Raw genomic sequence first — 19,796 nt, 5'->3', positions numbered from 1 at the left:
GAAAGAGACCACACAATTCCTCTTCATGAATCTATTTCAAATGCCTAACCTAAAACACCTTCCTCTATTTAAAACATCCTATTTTGTCGTGTCTCCCAGGGAAACAGAATGCAATCTCTTGCCACAACTCAGACAGTAGGCTTCATATGTTTGATTTAGATGAGTTCTTTCCAATTTTCTTCAGATCACTTAACCCAGCTTTTTCAAGTTTTCTGCAGTTTCCCCACCATTTAACTGTTTTTGTTAGCCATCCCTGGAATTTTGCCAGATTCTCTGCATTTTCTTACCCAGGTAGGACCCCCAAATTGCGGTAATCTGCAGCTTGACAGAGCCGAGTGTATTGTCTGCTTATAGCTCAGCAGTGTGCTTGTTTTTACATCCACAGAGTCTCCTGACATTGAGATGTTAGAATTGGAAGAAATCCTAGGGCTGATCTAGTCCATTTTCCCACTTACTTAAGGATTTCTCGTACTGAACCCCTCAAATGGTTATCCAGCTCAGACTCCAAAAAATACCCTTTCCTTAGAGAAGTGTTGTTTTTTCAATTTAATACACTGTAAAATCAATTCAGTGCATCCATAAGTCACATTTTTAAAATAAGAGAACGGGGACTTCCCTGGTGGCGTAGTGGTTAAGAATCCACCTGCCAAAGCAGGGGAGGTGGGTTCGATCCCTGGTCCAGGAAGATCCCACGTGCTGCAGAGCAACTAAGCCCATGCGCCACAACTACTGAGCCTGCGCTCTAGAGCCCGCGAGCCACAACCCCTGAGCCCACGTGCCACAACTACTGAAGCCCGCGCACCTATAGCCCGTGCTCCACAACAAGAGAAGCCACTACAATGAGAAGCCACCGCAATGAGAAGCCTGCACACCGCAACGGAGAGTAGCCCCTGCTCGCCACAACTAGAGAAAGCTGGCGCACAGCAACGAAGATCCAACGCACCCAAAAATAAGCATATTAATTTAATTAAATTAAAAATAAATAAAATAAAATAATAGAATGGATGGATGGAATAGATTAGACTAAGACAGGAAAAGTTTGGATGGAATATCAGAGTCTATTAAATGCATTGAGGACAAATATTTCATGAAATTTCCATTTTCAGTTGGGGGAAAGGGGATCTATGTGTGTTTGCAAACTGTATCTCTTACTTGGAGTCACAGTCCAAAACTTTCTACACTGCCCGGCAGGATTACTCTTACCAACTCCAGGAAATCAATTTGCCTATTCTTTACTTCATCAAGCTTAGCTTTCACTTAAATCAAAATTTTCAGGTTGCTGGCATCCATCCAGTTCAAGCCTACTCCTTGTCTTTTCTCAGTTAATCTGCTCATTTAGGCTAACTGTGTAACATTTAACCCACTAATTTTTTTTATCTAAATGAAGAAGATAAAGAACGTCATTAAAAAGTTTCTCCCCTCTTTCTGTCCCTGTCTCCCTCTGTCTGTCTGTCTGTCTCTCTCTCTCTCTCTCTCTCTCTCTGTCTATCTAAACAGAAACACTTCATTTGCTTTTCTGGCCAGGCTGGGCCAAAAGTGCTTCTGGTGTTGCTACAGGGCATTAGCATCCATGCCTTTTTCAGTGCCCCTATTATGCTAAGACATAGTTCTTTTCTTGTAAATCACGAAGCAGGAGTTCTTTGCAGCTAAAAGACATACCTCCCCCTGCTTCCGAATCTCTCCAAATTCAACTCACTGTAGCTTTTCCGCTATTGTTGCTTTGCTAGCTCTTCACCTTTGGTTGGAGAGAAGATATTCGGCCTGGTGAGCCCCTGCACACCCGAAAATTCTGCTTCGACGCCATCTCCCATAGCAGCCCAGTCACTCTGTATGACTGTCACGGCATGAAAGGGAACCAGCTCTGGGGACATCGAAAGGTAAGGGCCAGCTCACTGCGGACAGCGAGCTCTCCAACTGCCCTGCTTAAGGTTTTCTGACGCAAAGGTTTTTGGTTTTAACGCATTGTTTTGATTTAAATTGTTACCTGGCCATATGGTTCATGCATTTGGAGACTACAGCAAAGATGAGGGGAGAGACAAGAGTGTGTAGGAAGGGGCATTGCTTTGGCTTTTGCTGGCCATGTGAACACCCAGCACAGTCAGTTACGGCTTCACATGGCTTTGAGCCAGGACACTAACCCTACACGGGAAGGGCCTGGTCTCAACCCAGATGGCTCCCAAACACAGGAGCCATATGCCCTGCAAACAAATGTGCGCATGTAGAGTTTTTCACGACACCAATTCACACACACACAGATTAACACATCTCTTTACTTATTATGCATCTCAGTCTCATTCGCTTGGGAGCTCTTTGAGTTAAGACAATTACATCTACACAAATACTAATATATTCATGTAGATCTAATTGTTGCAGCCCTTATATAGAAAGACCCATTTTTAATCTGGCCAAAATCCTGCCCAAGTATAGCAAAGGAGAACTTATTTGGGGAATTTAAAAGTTTAAAGAATTAGAAGGGTAACATTTATTGCTAGAAAAAATAGTTCAAAACTAAATATAAAATCATATTTTATTGAGTTGAGCATTTAAGTAAAGAATAAAGAGCAATTAAATATTTTAAAATATTTTCATTAAGTTATCTTTTGATAGCTTTTTAGAATACAATTTTTTTCTCAGCTTCTTTGGTTTCTAAGACAGGACTCGGCTGTCAATTAGCAAGAACTCATAAGTTCCCTTCTGCCCCCCAAGTTTGCAGAATTGCTAGGGGCCTCCCCAGCCAGGTGGAAGATGCCCTCTGTTTGCCTTTTCACACTCTGGAATGATTCAGCCTCACCCCAGACTGTAAGGGAAATGTCCCACCCACCACTTGAATCAGGAGTGTTGGCCAGCCTTGGCTGAGGTAAAGTCAGTATCCCCTGAAATCACAGAGAGCTGAAGGGGAGGGTCTGCAGAGAATCAATATGGGGACCACTGGTTTTGATACCTGTTCCCTCACTGAGTAAGCTTTCTGGCATCTACCTCTTAGAGGTGGGCACTGAAAATTATACTCAAAGGCAGACTCATTTGTACAAGTTTATTCCGCATACTGCCACCCACCCCTGCCAACATCTGGCAGGTTGTGGAAAAAGTACAAAACACCAGTTGTTATATCCTCTTAAAAAACAATTTAAAATCAAAAGAGCTAATAAGAAGATGGCATCCGATATGATACGGGGTGATGGGGGGAAATCAGACAAGAAGAAAACCTCCCTGTTTTCCTTGTGAGATATATCAGAAATGATTAATCTTGTCAAACCCTTTTGTTATTCAATATAATACAGTCCGTGCGTGGTGCAATAAAGAAGTGTTTTGTTTTGTTTTGTTTTGATGGTTATATTCTGACCATTAGGAAGTTACTTTCAGGGCACATGGATAAAATACCTGATCTGCCATTTGCCTCGTGTACTGTTGGTCCCCACGGAGCGGACCGTTTCTCATCACTGTTTACAGCATGAGAGACAAAACACGCCATAATGCCCAGGTAAGCCAAGAAAGTACGGGGACCCGCCAGGCACAACTGTGCTGGGCTCTTTCCTCCGACCTGGCCTCATGTGACTCTGGTTACACTCACCGGTTAGTTATACAGCAAGCACAATTTATACGTCATCAGGAACATGCCCAAAGCCTAAAATGGAAAGTTTCTGAAACAGCTCATCTGAGGTGATGATTCAGGCCCGTTCAAATGTACCTGTCTGAGAAAGTCCCTTGTCTATTCCAAGGGCTCTTCCCGAGGCACAGAGCGAGAAGTCCCTCTGGTGGGTGCTGTCTTGTCTGTTTGGAGGCATTGCTTGGCCCTGGGGGCTTTGGACAGCTTAGCAATCTTTGGAGTCGGCTTTGGGCTCCCCCTTTGTATCAGCACACTGACGAATCCACGTGGATCCCTGAGACTCTGCTAACTGCCTAAAGGACCCCCGTGGGGCATCTCTTAGGCTCCGTCCTCCTCATGCTCCAGCTGGTGAGGGTGCTCAGAGCTAGTGCCTTACACACCTCACAACCAACCACCTGGGCCTGTCACATACGATCCACAGAGGAAGAAACAGATTTGGGGCCAAGCCAGCATTCAAGCGCAGGTGCACCTGGCCTTGAAGTCTCTCCTCTTTCCTGCGCCCTTAAGCAATCCAATCAATATTCCCCGGGGGGAGTCCTGATGCCTGTTGGATTCTGCATCACCAAGACCAGACAAGGGCTTCTCCCAGGCGCACAGAGATTTCCTGGATTGAGTAGTGGCTGCCGGCGACCTGCCTGAGTGGGGAAGGGCGCTGTCGGCCCCATTTTCTGACCTCTCAGCTCTCAGCTCTTGTTGGCCTTTTTTTTTTTTTCAGGAAGATTTTCCCCCTTTCCCCCCAGCTTTACTGAGATATAATTGACACACAACACTGTGTAAGTTTAAGGTATACAACGTAACGATTTGATACACCTATGAACTGAGAAATGATTACCACAACAGGTATAGTTAACAAATGCATCACTGTACAGGGTTCTGGGTGTGTGTGTGCGTGTGTGTGTGTGTGTGTGTGTGTGTGTGTGTGTGTGTGTGTGGAGAACTGTTAAGATCTACTCTCTTAGCAGCTTTCAAGTATACGATACAGAGTTATTCACTGAAGTCCGCATGCTGTGTATTACAGCCCCAGAAACTTACCCAGCTTAGAAGTGGACCACCCTCCCTAACCCTCCGCCCCCCTGGCTCTCAGTTATTTTTCTATGTGGCTCTTTGCCACCATGAGAAAAGGAAGGAATCCCTATCCTAGGGCCGTGTAACTAGGCTCCTGCCCAGCCATCTCCCCTCGTAGCAGGTACCCAGGGTGAGAAATCCCGTTTTCGGTTTCTTTCGCCACCAGGGGGACCCGGCTACAAGAACAATGACTCGCAGAAGAGACCTCAGTAAAAATATTCAAGTCACCAGCCGACACTCAAAACGACATCTGAAACAAGAAACTGTCCCGCTGCCTCCTTAACCCCCTACATCTAGTTGGTCTCTAAGACGTGTGAACCCCTCCCTCTCCTTGCCGTCCCTGTGGCCGCAGCCCCGACTGCAGCCCTTCCCAGTCTCAGTCACGGATTACCGCAGAGGCTCCCTTAAAGGGCCACCCTGCCTCTGCCCTCCCCCCACCCCCCAGCCCACCTTCCAGCCTGAAGTCAGAGGGATGCCCACAGGAGCTGGTCATTGCATCCCTCTGGTTTCTACGTTACTTGGTTTCCCACCGAGAAGATGAAGTGCCTTCTCCCAAATTCTCATCCTGCCTCTTCACAATCTGGTCAACGTCACAGTGGCTTGTCTGGCCCAAGACCTTCTAATTCATCCCGGAACTGTAATGTGATCTTGAGTGACTTATTTCACATGTGTGATTTTCAACTTCCACGTCAATAAAACAGAGACAGTAATTCAGTGAGATAAACTGTGGAGAACTTCCAGCAAGGTTTCTGACCATATGATCGAACGTCCATCCATGTGGGTGACAAGTACACTTTTTACACTGAGAATAGTGGTGAGCTATATCCTGCTGTATAGCAATCTATGCTAAGAAATATTAACTAATGTTATCCCCCCAGATCAAGAGCTATCTCCCATGTCCTTTTCTAGTAAGGAAACATTTTTATGGGAGTATAACATATATCTTCATTGGGGTTTCCCCAGATGTAGACCCTGAGGTGAGAATTTGAGTGTGAGTGGTTTATTTGGGAGATGCCCGCCCCCCTCCAAAATCATGGCAGAGAGTAGGGAAGTGAAACAGGGAAGGGAACCAATACAGGGCCTGTGATAAAGCAAGTACCACAGTGGGCAAGGGGAGACCAAGCCCACCGACACCTCTGCAATGGTCTACAACACATACCGACGGGAAGGGGGTTGGGATATTTAAACACCACCACAGTAAGTTTTGGCTTACAGCTGCTCCTGGGGGGTGTTTATTCCTGACACCTCTGGGCGGCTTCTCTTACAGACGGACCTGTTCTAGAGCCCAGAGAACAGAGGCCCTAGAGCGAGATACAGGGGCCAGCTTCTGGAGGTCAGGTTAGCAGGCACTGAAATCCTGGGGCCTGAAGAACTGTGGGCAGATGCTGCCTGAGAACACAGACCTTCCCATCTTCACCAACACCTGGCACGTTGGTTTCTTTTTCTTTTCGTTTTTCCGTTCTGTGGTTGTAGACTGAGATCACATGTCTGTTAGCCTTTTTGGAGATCTTCTTTGAGAAGGACCTGTTCGAGTCTGTTGACCGTGTTTTAACATGGGTTGTCTGACTTTGTTTTTTCTTTTCTTTTCTTTTCTTTTTTTTTTTTTACAGATTTTGAAGAGTTTTTGGTATATCTAGGTATAGTGCTTTATTGGTTATTTGTAAATATCTTACTCCAGTCAGTTTCTGGCCTTTTCTCTCTCTTTGATGAAGAGCTGTTCTTTCTGATTAGTGTTTTCTGTGTCCTGTTTAGGAAATCTTGCCCACACCAAAGTCAAGAAGGTAGTATTCTAGGTCATCTTTGGAAGCTTTGTTGTTTAATCTTCTGCATTGTGGTATATATTCCCTGGAATAGTTTTTGTTTACATTGTTTACAACGTAAAATGGGGCTGTTTGTTTCATATTTATATTCGATTGATCAATCATCATTTACTTAAAAAAATCATTTTTCCCACTTCAGGGAAGTGGCACCCTTGTCATAAGTCGAGGGGCCTTATATGCATGGTCTATTTATGAATCCTCAAGTTTTTAACACTCTGACTAATAAGTCTTAGCCATACAGAAAGTAAACTGATAGACAAACTTAACCTAATAAGAACCAAAACCCCATAACATCAGTCTTAGTGGTGAAATGTTTCAACTTCCCTCTGGAGACTGGGAATAAAATATAATGTCTGCTACCGTCACTTCTATTCAACATGGCACAGGGGGGCCTTCCCAGAGCCATCAGGCAAGATAAAGAAATTAAAAGGTATAAGAAACAGAAAGGAAGAAATAAAACAGTCTGCTCACAGACAACATAGCTGTGTCCATAAAAAAAACCCAAAGGTTATACATCTAAACTATTAAAGTTAGTAAGTACATTTAGCATTGTCCTGGATAGAAAGTAAATATAAGACAATCAAGTGTCTGTATGCCAGCAACAAAAAACTGGAAAATGAAATTCTAAACTTATTCCATTTGATCACCATAAAAAGTATCAAATAATCAGGAATAACTGTCACAACAGATGCACAAGGCCTTTACACAGAAAGCCACGAAACATCACTGAGAGGAACTTCTAAAACTACAAAGGAAAGCTAGCACGTTCAAGGATAAGAAGACAATCTTGTGAAGATATCCGCTCTCAAGCAGGCGTTTACATTTCATGCAAAACCAGTCAAACCCCAGCAGGTTTATTTGTGGAAATTGCTGAGCTGATTCTGAAATGAAAGGGCCAAGAAGAGCCAAGAAAAAGTTAAAGAAAAAGAACAAGTATCAGACACTGTAAAAGCGCCAGGTACCCAAACATCGCAAAAATGCGATTATTAGTGGAGTGTGCTGTTGGCATAAGGATAGATTGATGCTCTAGAAAGAGAAGCCCGGGTATCGGTATTTTTTAAAAGCTCCTAAAAGGTCCTGATGGGCAACCAGATAGAGAAGCACTTTTCTAGTTCCAGTTTTTACCTACTTTCCTTACCCTACTCTTCCCTCCCACTGTACTTGGAATTGCCCCTCTGCTTGTATTCCTATTCCATTTTGTTCCCTCCTTTGTACTTAGAACATTGTATTATGCATGGTTAGTCTCCCCTTATAGATGGTAATTATCTGAGGGCAGGAACTTTTTCTTGTATTTCTGTACTGCCTGCCTAATATCTATCACGTAGACATTCGTAAATAAGTATTCATTAAATGGGCTCAATTACTGATGCGATCCCCTCCAGGAACCCCAAGCCGCGCTGGATAAAACTTAGCACATCTTTTGGTCTCAGAACCACGTTCACAGCCTCCCCAAAGTCCAAAAGTGAAAGGTTTACATCACTTTTCTGAGTCGCTCTCTGGGGTGTCCTTATAGTTTAACTTCCATAAGAAAGGGCTTAAAAATAACATCAAACAGGAAAATACAGATAAAAAGACACCTGTCAGGCTAAACTGATAACAGTGAAACAGTCACAGTACTTTAAAAAGTGAATGGGTGGAATTCTTGGCATGTGCCCACATCTGACTATTTATGGTACCTTATGTTACGTGCCAGGGCTTTAGCTTCTCAGCTCATAAAATCCTGCTGGTCCACGAGGATGCCAGATGGATGGCCACAAGGTTGTTATTTTTAAATCATTCCGGTTTGGTATTGATTTAGGACCCAAAATGAGGAAGCAGAGTTTAATTAAAAGGCGTGAAATTCGACTCTGGTTCTGATAAATGAAGCCCCACTACAAAATCCTGGACTTGTGGTCATGCTTAGACAGTCACACTATCCCTGATCAGCCCCTTCATTTCTGGACAGTCCCAAGTATTAGAAAGCTCTGAGACTTTTGGTACCACACAGATTAAGTTTCATCCATTTTGGTCAAGACAGATTCCAGATCCTTGAACAATGCTGGTCTGATCTTTACTCCTTACTTCCAGTTACATGGCCCAATTTCCTGCCACTGCTCTTCAGATAACTTCATTGGGACCTACCTCAGCCTCCTAGACACAGATTCTTAACACACTCCAGATGGTCCTAGAGGGTGGCATGATGCCCAAAAGGGAACACAGTATTCTAGGTGTGTTTAACCAAAGAATAGAATGAGTTTCTAGCACCCCTTTGTTATGAGCAGTATATACCTATTGAATTAGTTTGAGTTGATTTTCTGCCTTAACTTCACATACTTGGCCTTTTAATGAGCTTTCAGTATTAAAAAAAAAAAAAAAACACTCTTGCTTTGCTACACAGATACGTCTCTGTAGTCTTCTATCTGTACAGTTCCCCTTTTTTTTTTTTTTTGCGGTACACGGGCCTCTCACTGTTGTGGCCTCTCCCGTTGCGGAGCACAGGCTCCGGACGCGCAGGCTCAGCGGCCATGGCTCACGGGCCCAGCCGCTCTGCGGCACGTGGGATATTCCGGGACCGGGGCATGAACCCGCGTCCCCTGCATCGGCAGGCGGACTCTCAACCACTGCGCCACCAGGGAAGCCCCAGTTCACCTTTTATACTTGGGTAGCCATCCATTGGTTTCTATTAAATTCTCCCTCACGAGATTCACCCCAGCCTGGATTTTGACTCTTTGATCCAACTTATTACCAGGTAAACTAGTTTTACTCCAGCCGTGAGTTAGGGCAAAGTAGCGTGCACTCAGGCCCTCATCTAAGCTGTTGATCCCAATGAACAAGGCCCAGAACCGAGCCCTCCATCCTATGACAGAGGAGACATTGGTCTCTCGGGTGCAGTTACTCAACCAGATACAAATTTACCTAATGGTGAATTATCTTCTAGCCCACATTTCTCCAGCTTACCCATAGGAAAACAAAGGGGGATTTTTAAACATCTTGCTGAAAACCAGATGCACAATGTCTACATCATACCCTATACTCTGAAAATAATAGGAGACACAATAGGAGACATGAGCATTGTACCCTGAGAAATTCTGACCTTCAGTGCAACTTGACAATTCAAAGATGAGGGAGGTAAACTCCCGGGGCGGGAGTACATACACCCCTGCAAAGAAGCTACATTTTCAGCAGTGTTGCCTTCCCATTCTGTTTCTGTGTGTCTAATCCATCACTTCGTCATCACATCCTTTTAACTTTTGCCATATCTGGGTACCTTAGCCATATCCCTGCTGGTTACCATTTTACCTAACGGGCTGCACTGCCACCCTCTGGTCACTAGTAAAAAGATTTCATCACAATCTATCTCAGGCTCTAACATATGGACAGAGACTTCCTGAACTGAAGGCCTGTCAAGATGGAGATTGTCAGACTTTAAAGGATCTGGCTAATCGAAACTATACACATTTGAAATTAATATTTGCTAAGGAGGACAGTTCTTTCCTACTGAGCATGTGTGGGTCTAGAGCAGGACTGCTAGTTGGCTCGGCTAAGAAGGGGGTGAGGGCCTCCCCTGGCGGTCCAGTGGTTAAGACTCCACGCTTCCAATGCGAGGGGTGAGGGTTCGATCCCTGGTCAGGGAACTGAGATCTCACATGTTGTGCAGCATGGCCAAAAACTTTTTTAAAAAAAAGAAGAAGGGCTTCCCTGGTGGCGCAGTGGTTGAGAGTCCACCTGCTGATACAGGGGACACGGGTTCGTGCCCCGGTCCGGGAAGATCCCACGTGCCGCGGAGCGGCTGGGCCCGTGAGCCGTGGCCGCTGAGCCTGCGCGTCCGGAGCCTGTGCTCCGCAGCGGGAGAGGCCACAACAGTGAGAGGCCCCGCGTACCATAAAAAAAAGAAGAAGACGGGGGTGAGACAGGCTGAGGCTGAGAGCACAGGGGCTGGACCCTGAGGGACCTGGGATTTGAGTTCTGGCTCCGCGGTGGTCCTAGCTCTGGGATCTTGGGAAACCTCCTTACTCTGTGCTTCTGTTTCCTCGTTTATCAAATGGTGATAATAACAGTATCTACCTCAGAAGATTATTGTGATGATGAAATAAAAGCTAAGGGCACCTAGGACACGGCACTTAATAAGAGTTCAATGAGTGTCAGCTATTACTCTCTTAGGTGCCCGAAAAACTTCTCCTGATTTGACTTTAGCTCTCCTAGTAAGTTTACGTAGAGGAAACGATAGGCTGTCTAGTCGTCTTCCTATACTATTTTAGCTATTTAACTGTCGCTAAATATTAGAATGTAAATTCCACAAGAGCAGGGATTTTTCTCTGCTTTCTTTCATGCAGTATCCTCAGTACCTAAAACACTGCTTGGCACGTAGTAGGTGCTGAATTAGCATTTGTTACATAAACAGCCGAACCTGGCTTCCTGTTTGTCCACATTCCCTCTCTCTTCAGGTTGCTTATGTGGATGAAGTAGATAAAATGAGAAAATCTGGGTAGAACATTTAACATTACGAGGCACATAAATACATACTCGATAAATAGCAGCTATTATTACGTTGACGTGACTGCTGGCAGGTTTACTGAGGGGAGATGAACAGCTATGGACAGATGGAAACAAGATATGGAACAGATGGGTTTTCTCTACTCTTGGAGTTTTCAGTCTAGTGGGGAAGCAGACAGATTTTTAAATTGAATACATTAAGTGTACAGGATAATATGGGAACGGGACACTGGGCTCTACCCAAGTCAGAGAGGTATGCAAGGCTGCTCTGACACAGTAGCTTTTAAATGGAGACCTAAAAGATGAGTAGGATTTAGGCAAGTGAAGAAAAGAATCTGAACAAGAATGGATATATGGGCTTCCCTGATGGTGCAGTGGTTGAGAGTCCGCCTGCTGATGCAGGGGACACGGGTTCGTGCCCCAGTCCGTGAAGATCCCACATGCCGCAGAGCGGCTGGGCCCGTGAGCCATGGCCGCTGAGCCTGCGCATCCGGAGCCTGTGCTCCACAATGGGAGAGGCCAAAACAGTGAGAGGCCTGCGTACTGCAACAACAACAACAAAAAAGAACGGATATATGTATTGGGTTGGCCAAAAAGTTCTTTCAGTTTTAAGTAAAAATAAAAGACACATTTTTCATTTCCCCCAAGAACTTTATTGAACAACGTATTCATTAACCAAATGAACTTTCTTTTATGTAATGTTGGCAGGAGTTTGGTTTATTTTTATTTATTTATTTACTTACTTACTTACTTATTTATTTTGCCTGCGCCGGGTCTTCATTGCAGCATGTGGGATCTTTAGTTGCGGCATGTGGACTCCTTAGTTGCGGCATGCAGGATCTAGTTCCCCAACCAGGGATCGAACCCGGGCCCCCTGCATTGGGAGCTCGAGGTCTTACCTACAGGACCACCAGGGAAGTCCCCCAAATGAACTTTTTGGCCAAACCCATATACCTATAACTGAATCACTTTGCTGTACACCTGAAACTAACACAACATCGTAATCAACTATACCCCAATATAAAATAAAAATTAAGTTAAAAAAAAATCCCAGATACAGGGATCGGCTTGTGCAAATGCCCTCGAGTAGGGAAGAGCTTGGTTTTCTTGGAAGAACGGAGAAGCCAGTTGAAGCATCTGCGTGTGAGGGGAAATGATGAATTCTAAGGCCAGGGGCAGGGCTACCTATACAAGACCTCGGGACCACGCTAAGAATTTAGCGAAGAGGCTGGGAAGTCTTTGAATGGTGTGAAGAGCAGAGATTTAACAAATCACAACCGATTCTGTAATGATCCTGGCCGCTCTGAGAATTGAGGGTATACTCACGCGCATCGCTTGCCTGTAGCCCAGAAAACCAGCAATGGAGCAGAAGGCAGGGCTGCGGGGCTGCCAGCACTGTCTCAGCGCACACACCGAGGGCTCTGTCGGTCCGGGCATCAGAAGCATTATTTCTGATTGGCCAAATTATCCACTGATGCAGGAAGACCAATTTTCTCCTCCTGCGAGGAACTGTACCTGTCCAAAGAAAAAATGGAAAAGGATAGGCAATCACACTGCTTTGTCCCTTTTATGGCTGTCAAGGTGTTACTCGCATTCTCCCAGATGCCAACGGCAAAAGGAGGCAGGAAAAAAACCACCTGATGTGTCTTTCTTCCAGAACTCAAAGGCCACTCACATATCCGCCTGGTTCTTCTCAGTGACCCTAGGAGGTGGGAAGGCGGATATTTTTGTCCCTTATCTCATCCCTCCCTCGTCTTCCCACTCCATTCGTCTTGCAGATGGAAAACCGAAATCACTAGCAAATGAAGGGGCCATCAGAGATTCTTGTCAGAGATAAAACTAGGATTAAAACCTAGTCCCATAATTCCGAGCCTTCCTTCTCTCGTATCCATACTAGAAACAAAAGGACATGAAGGCGATGTCTCTGACGAATGCATTTGCTGTCGATGTGAGTTACACAGAAATGAACAGTCAGCAGGAGGGAGTAACTCGCCTCTCCCCACTTTACAGAGGAGCTATCCTGAGGTCCAGCCTATACCCAACTGCTTCCGGGGCATCTAAACCTGGCTGCCCCCTAAACACCTACGACTCGTTATACCTGAAACAGACATCATCCTTCCCGCCCCCAATGCTGCTCCTCTCTGCATTTCTCACCTCAGCACTGCTCTTCCTCTAGTTCTCCACTCCCCCCACCTTAATCCCCACGTCCCATCAGCCAGAACGCCCTGTGCATTCACCTCCTGAAAAAGCTTTCCAGCCATGTCTCAGGTCACCCCCAACTCTCACCCATTGCTGTTGCTTTCACCTCAGCTCAAATCTGGACCCCTGCAGTAGCCTCCAGCTGTGCCTCCGGCTGTATCCCGAGTCCCCCACTCCCACCCCATGCTCCTCTCTGCCACTAGCATGAGACACCCAAGATGCTTAACTCCACTGTTCTAAATCCTCCAACAACCATCGCGTCACGCTTGCCTGGAAAGTCAAGCCTTAGCGTCACACCCCAGTCTCTTCATGGTGTGGAATTCATCTGTCACCCTCTGGAATCTTCCCGCTTGCTCCTTGGGCTTGGGCCACGCCAAGTGACCTGCTGGTCCCCAGCACATGATGGACGGAGCCCTCCATCACCTCTGACGCATCTCCTACCACTCTACCTCACCCTGGCCTCCTCATGTTTCTGTAATCCACACACTGCATCCCTGCTTAGGGCCTCCGCACTGGCCGTTGCCCCGTCTGGCACCTCTTCCTCCAGATACTCTCATGGCCAATTCTTCAAACATCACCTACTCAAATGTCACCTTCCCAGTGAGGTTTACCCTCGCCTCCCTATTTAAGTTTACACACCAGCCCTTCCCTTGGCACTCCAGTTTCTCCGGACTGCTTTGATTTGCTCCGTGTCACCTTTGAACAGGCCATGGAAACAATTACACTCATGGTTTATGGTCTGTGCCCTACTGCTCTACCCCCAACCCCACCTCTAGAATGTAAGCTCCAGAAGGGCAGGAATTTTTATATTATTAAGGTTATTGATACATCCCAACCCCCTAAAACAGTGCCTGACAGATAGTAAGCACCCTGTAGAGTCTTGCTGAATAAATTGAATGCATAAATATACCTGTTAGTTCACATCTCTCTGTTCACACATTCTTTTTTATTCATCCTATTCCCCCGCAGCTACAATCTCATTGACACTTTCTGCTTCAAACATGTCTTGTTTACCTATTGGTCTCCCCCAGTTCTTGGGCCAGGGGAGGCATCTTAGTTTATCTTTCTATGCCTACTTCCTAACACGCACCAGAAAATAAAAAGCGCTTAATAAATATCTGTTGAACTCATGTTGTATTTCAGGCAACATGTACAAACTCGGACCATAACTATACAGAAGAGCTCATTCCTGAACGAATTACTTTGGTTCCATAAATCTTTGGCTTAAACCAGGAGGTACTGATGTATCCATTCGGATAACTGGTCGAGGCAGGGGCCAATTTTTGCAAATTCTATTTCGCCAGTATTTCAGAAAATGCAATTTGGTCTTGAATAGCTGGTCTCAGACCAGATGGTTAGTACGTTCTGATTTTTAGAATTGGGGATATGCTCCCTGACTGAAAATAAATTAAGAGGAGAGCAGGCGTGGAATAACTATTACCTCATTAGTTACTGCACGTAGGACATCGTGCCAGCGATTTCACATATATTACCTCATTTTATCCACAGCAAACTCGTGAAGCAGATATTATTATCTATATTTCACAGGCGAGGAAGCTGAGGTTCAGAGAATTAAGTAATCAACCAGGGTCATGTAACAGATGAGTGGTGTGACAGGAATGTGACCAAATTTCCTGTGGAATAAAGCCCTGGCCCCCTGCACCCTGCTGCCGTGTGGGTGTTTATTCTCAGGGTCATCTTCTTGTACGTTATGGACTCACCCACCTATTTTATTGTCTCTGCATCTTTTTTTTTTTTTTTTTTTTTTTTCTTCCCTGGACTCTCATTTTCTAGTTCCTTGGCCTCTCCCGTTGCGGAGCACAGGCTCCGGACGCGCAGGCTCAGCGGCCACGGCTCACGGGCCCAGCCGCTCCGCGGCATGTGGGGTCTTCCCGGACCGGGGCACGAACCCGCGTCCCCCGCATCGGCAGGCGGACTCTCAACCACTGCGCCACCAGGGAAGCCCTCTGCATCTTTGACGTCTGATTCTTTTACTACCCTGAACACAGTGGGTAATGTTTTCTACAACATACCTGTTCTTTTAAAATTTGGACCCTACAGAAGTACAATCTAATGAAATTTAGTGCTGGCCTGTGAATACCCTGAAGTGTCACACCAGCTTGCTTTGAAGTGGTGTCCCTCTCCAGGACCTACTTGAAAAGTCCCACCCAGCCTTCACCCTGAGGGCCGACTGGAATTTAGCCTGACCTGTTTGGTTACAAAGGGCAGTGCCGTAATGCTGAATCTGAACTTTTTCATTTCCTGCTCAAGGATGTCTAACTTTCTTAGGCAAAAACAAAACAGAAATAAAACAAGGGAGGAAGCGGTCAGGGAAGACGGGAGGATGTAGGAGATACAGTTTGCGGCATTACTTTGTGAACACCCGGGGCACAGGCTCTGCCCTCCCTCCGGACTGAACAGAGAAGAGTCCAGGTGAAAGTGCCCTTTCAGGAGGGTTGTTAGGGAACAGCAGACTTGCCGGAGGGCTCAGAACTCTATCCCAGAGGAGAAAACTCTATTTGGTTCTGTGCCAGCGTGTCTTGTCATGACGGAGGACACGAAAGGAGAAAGGGCTGTCGTAGTGTGTAGATGTCCACCCCAGTCTCCCAATTCATCCCTCGCCTCCATTATCCCTGGGTAACCATAAGTTTGTTTTCTACATCTGTAACTCTATTTCTGTTTTGTAAATAAGCTCATTTGTACCCTTTTTTTAGATTCCACATATAAGCGATATCATATGATGTCTTTCTCTGTCTGACTTACTTAGTATGACAATATCTAGGTCCATCCATGTTGCTGCAAATGGCATTATTTTGTCCTCTTTATGGCTGAGTAATATTCCACTGTATACACACTACTATATATAACATAGATAACTAATAAGAACCTACTTGTATTGCACAGAGAACTCTACTCAACACTCTACAATGGCCCATACGGGAAAAGAATGTAAAAAAGAGTGGATAGATGTACATGTATAACTGAATCACTTTGCTGTACACCTGAAATTAACACAACATTGTAAATCAACTAGACTCCAAGAAAAATTTTTTAAAAAGGGCTGGTGTAGGACAAGAGGCCACATTTACCAACGACGATGCGCCAGCCAGGAGAAGCATCCGTAACGACGCTTAGCGATCCAGAAGCTGAGCTGAGGAGAAATATAATGATGGCAAAATGTATGCAGCTCCCAAGGTCAGAGTGGAAAACGCGTGTTTTGGGGACACTAAAGGTGCTTCCAGAAGGTTCCCCTTTAGGACCTGCTGGACACGCCAAAGACGCGGAAGCTCAGTCCACAACCAGAGAGCAATGATCTATTAGTCCCCAGAATATGGTTGATAGTGTCTATTTGATGCCCTGTCATTCGTCCCCAGTGAACTTTGGAAAAAAACGTTCACTCAATTTTATGGCTGGGAGAGGCTTCAGAGGTGGATGTTATCCACCCCTCGTTTTACTGATGAAGCTTCTCAGACGCAGATAGATGTGGGGAATTCTACTTTTCAGCGTTTATGAGAACACGAGGTATAGTTACAGAAACATACTCTGGATGGTTCAGGGTCGTGCTGAACCTGGTCATCCCGCCCGACTGTCCCCACGAGCATACCTGGATCTGCCGGAGCGTGTATTCCAGCTGGAGATTTGGAAACGTATGATCACCTTATGGCTTGGAAAATAACATTCGGAAAAATAAAATGTTCAGAAAATCTGGTTTGGCCTTTGCATCCGCGCTGAGGTGCACACACTGAGAAGGGAAGAGGATTAAAACATGTTCCGCTCCTCTGTTCCTCATTTTTTAGTTTTTACGGAAATATGTTTGGGGAGAGAAACTGCGAGTCTACGGGGGGTCCCCGCTTGAGCTACTGACAAAAGTGACAATAGGAAGAAATCTAGATAGTTAAGAAGAAAAAGAAGTACGTGGATTGCGGAACAGAGTGAATTCTAGAATTTAGCGGGTCACATAGAATTATCACGAATGTAACAGCTTAAGGATGCTCTTTGAAAAGCTGATGGAAATATATTAGGCCTGTGTAGCTAAATTGGTAGAAAGTGGGGCAGGAGACGGAGTGGGAGGGATGCTGGGGAGGAGGGGGTGGGAGGGCCAAGGAGCTGCGGCCTAGGGAGGCGCGGGGGCGTCTGTGGGATGGGATCTGTGACCTCAGCATTAACATCAGCCCCAGGAGGGAAGGGGCGGGTGAGCTCAGCACGCAGCCTGCTTCTCCAGAATCTGCTGCCTCGCCCCGTGAAAGGAGAGCTCCTGCCAGCTGCCCTGGGGTCCAAGGGCGGCCAGTGAAGCAGGGGATGAGGAAAATGGGCAGGAGAAGTCAGCAGCCCTCTCGTGTGTAAGGAAAGTGAAATCCACAGTAAACTTGGGAGACTTGGAAGAGAGCACAGGAAGGAGGGAGCCTATGTATTAGATGTAGCTCTGCGTTTACAGGGAAAGTGGAAACATGCAAACGAGGCTTGGGGCCGCCTTCCTCCTTCCTTATTCTTGCTTCTTTCACGGGCACCCAGCTATGCAAACATCCGGGTCTGAAAGCACGTTAAATATTGGTTAGCAACCAGTGTAACCCAGAAATGCCGACATAGGATGCCTAAAAGCTGAGTCTAACGTTCCTCAGTTAAAGAAAATAAGCAGACCCTCTTAATGTTTCCCAAGCTAAATAATAAAACACAACTTGTTCCTAAAATTTCAGCAGTGTGATCTGGGGATGTTTTTACATGTCATTGGCCCATTTTTTTTTTAACGCATAGACACTATAAGAGACAAAAGCATCTAATGCTAGTTAAGGAAAGATCCCTTTCTCGTAGCACTGGCTTCCTTCCCCCTGCTTGCACAATACAAAGCAGTGTGTATTAATAGAGGCTACTCACATGATGGGCTTGCTCACCACTTAAACTCTGTGCCCTGCGAGCACCTTCATTCACAGGGCCATTCTCTTTATCACATACTGAGCTAACACTGCCTCCCTCCACTTTACAAAAGGCAGGGAGAGCTGCATCCCAGGAAGAGCAGCGATGCCGATAAAGGGGTCGGGAAGAGGCAGAAGCTCAGATTTGAGCCTGTGCTTGGAGATTCTGCCCGTGCACTGTGCACCCCCAGTCCCGAGTTCATCCTGGTTCCTGGCCCTCTGGTATTTGCCTTTCCCGGTACAAGGGTAGGGAAGATGACGACTCTTCTGGTCCTCTGGGTGCGTGTGCGAGGCTGCGGTGGCGCCTACTGCGGACTGAATTACCATCTCTGTATGCAACCCTCTCCCCAGACAGCTAGATTAGTAGCTGCTTGACAAGCAACCTCGTGTACTTTTCATCTTCAAAACCCGAGCGTGTAACAAAATGCTTATCACAGAGCAGGCAATGAATGGATTCTGTTTTTTAAAAATCCATGAATGAATGAATTCTTTGTTTCTGGCTGAATCTGCTTGGAGGGCCCACGTCGTGCCCACGGTTCCTGGGAAACCACATTCCGTGTGGCAGTCCCACCTCCTGTTGTTTGATTTGGGAGGTGGTCTATTTTTTTCACACTCTGGGTAGATACTGATACAGCAGGGTTATTTTACTTCCTCTTTATATTTTGGGTTCCAGGCATTCACCATGCATGATATCAGTCTTTTCTTTTCTTTCCGATCCCTGCAGGACAGAACATTATTCCATCCTGTGAGTAGCAGCTGCATGGATTGCAACCCAGCAGAGAGGAAGATTTTCATGGCCAGATGTGACCCTCTCTCCGAGACTCAGCAGTGGATCTTTGAACATATTAATATGACTGTTTTAGAAAAATTTAACTACCATGCCAGCTCCTAGAAAGAAAAAAAGGAAGGAAGAAACAGTGATTACCTACAGGTTATAAAAACTAAATTTTAGCCAGTCTCTGGGTCAAAGGAGTCAGGAATAACATTTCCTAGATCCAGGAAGTCTGGTTTAAAGATATGTAGATGCCACGTCAAAGTTGGTTGTCCCGAAGAACTTCCTGCGCCTGAGGAACTTGGCTAAGAACCTCACCAGCTGCTTCTGAGAACTTGAGCAGTCCCCTTGCTGGCCAAGGGCAAAGATGATTTAGGGACTTTTGCAAACAACTGCTGAGTTAATGAATCCTAGCATTTCTCAGGTCAAATCCTGCAGTAGTGGGTAGCTATGAATGGATCCTCTTAAGTGGGTGGGTGGGGTGCAGGTGAAGGGCATGACTGCTCCGACGACCTGTCGCAGGTTTAGAACGGGCCATTCTCCGACTCGAATGGTAAAACGTGCTGCAGATGATTCTAGAATGCTCATACCATTCTGTGTTCTTGTTTTATTTTGCAATGAGGGTGTGCTATCTAAGACTTCAATTACATCATGAAATGGACTTGGAGTGTCTCCATGCCTTCATTGACGTGTGCCACTTCCCTTTTACAGCAGAGGTAATTTAACTGGTCATAAAAGTTCATGCTCCATAAATTAGCTGAGGTTCTAATTCAGTGCCCTTGTATGAATCCAGCCGAAAAACAAACACGAAAAACTCTGCTACCAAGTTACTCCCAAGAGAAAGGTTTCCCAGAAGCAGCGAAACCATGTAAGGTTTAAGGAGAGGAATTTCCCTAGGAAATCTATTTTTACTTTTCTGTTACTTTTAGAATTTTAAAAGTCTGATGCTTGTC

At 45.6% G+C, this 19,796-nt stretch overlaps 1 protein-coding gene across 1 annotated transcript in view; it reads left to right on the top strand.

Moving 5' to 3' along the window:
- GALNTL6 (polypeptide N-acetylgalactosaminyltransferase like 6) overlaps positions 1-19,374 on the top strand; it is a 1,162,176-nt gene extending 1,142,802 nt beyond the window's left edge. The window contains exons 11-12 of the mRNA XM_007457365.1: positions 1,728-1,877; positions 18,796-19,374. Of these exons, the coding sequence (XP_007457427.1) occupies positions 1,728-1,877; positions 18,796-18,963 (318 nt within the window). The 3' untranslated portion in view covers positions 18,964-19,374. The remainder of the gene's footprint in view (positions 1-1,727; positions 1,878-18,795) is intronic.
- Positions 19,375-19,796: the final 422 nt, after the last annotated feature.

The sequence above is a fragment of the Lipotes vexillifer genome, unplaced genomic scaffold (genome assembly GCF_000442215.2).
Source record: "Lipotes vexillifer unplaced genomic scaffold, Lipotes_vexillifer_v1.1 scaffold668, whole genome shotgun sequence".
NCBI classification, from domain to species: domain Eukaryota; kingdom Metazoa; phylum Chordata; class Mammalia; order Artiodactyla; family Lipotidae; genus Lipotes; species Lipotes vexillifer.
The sequence above is the reverse complement of the archived record's forward strand: the minus strand, read 5'-3'. Positions and strand labels throughout refer to the sequence as shown.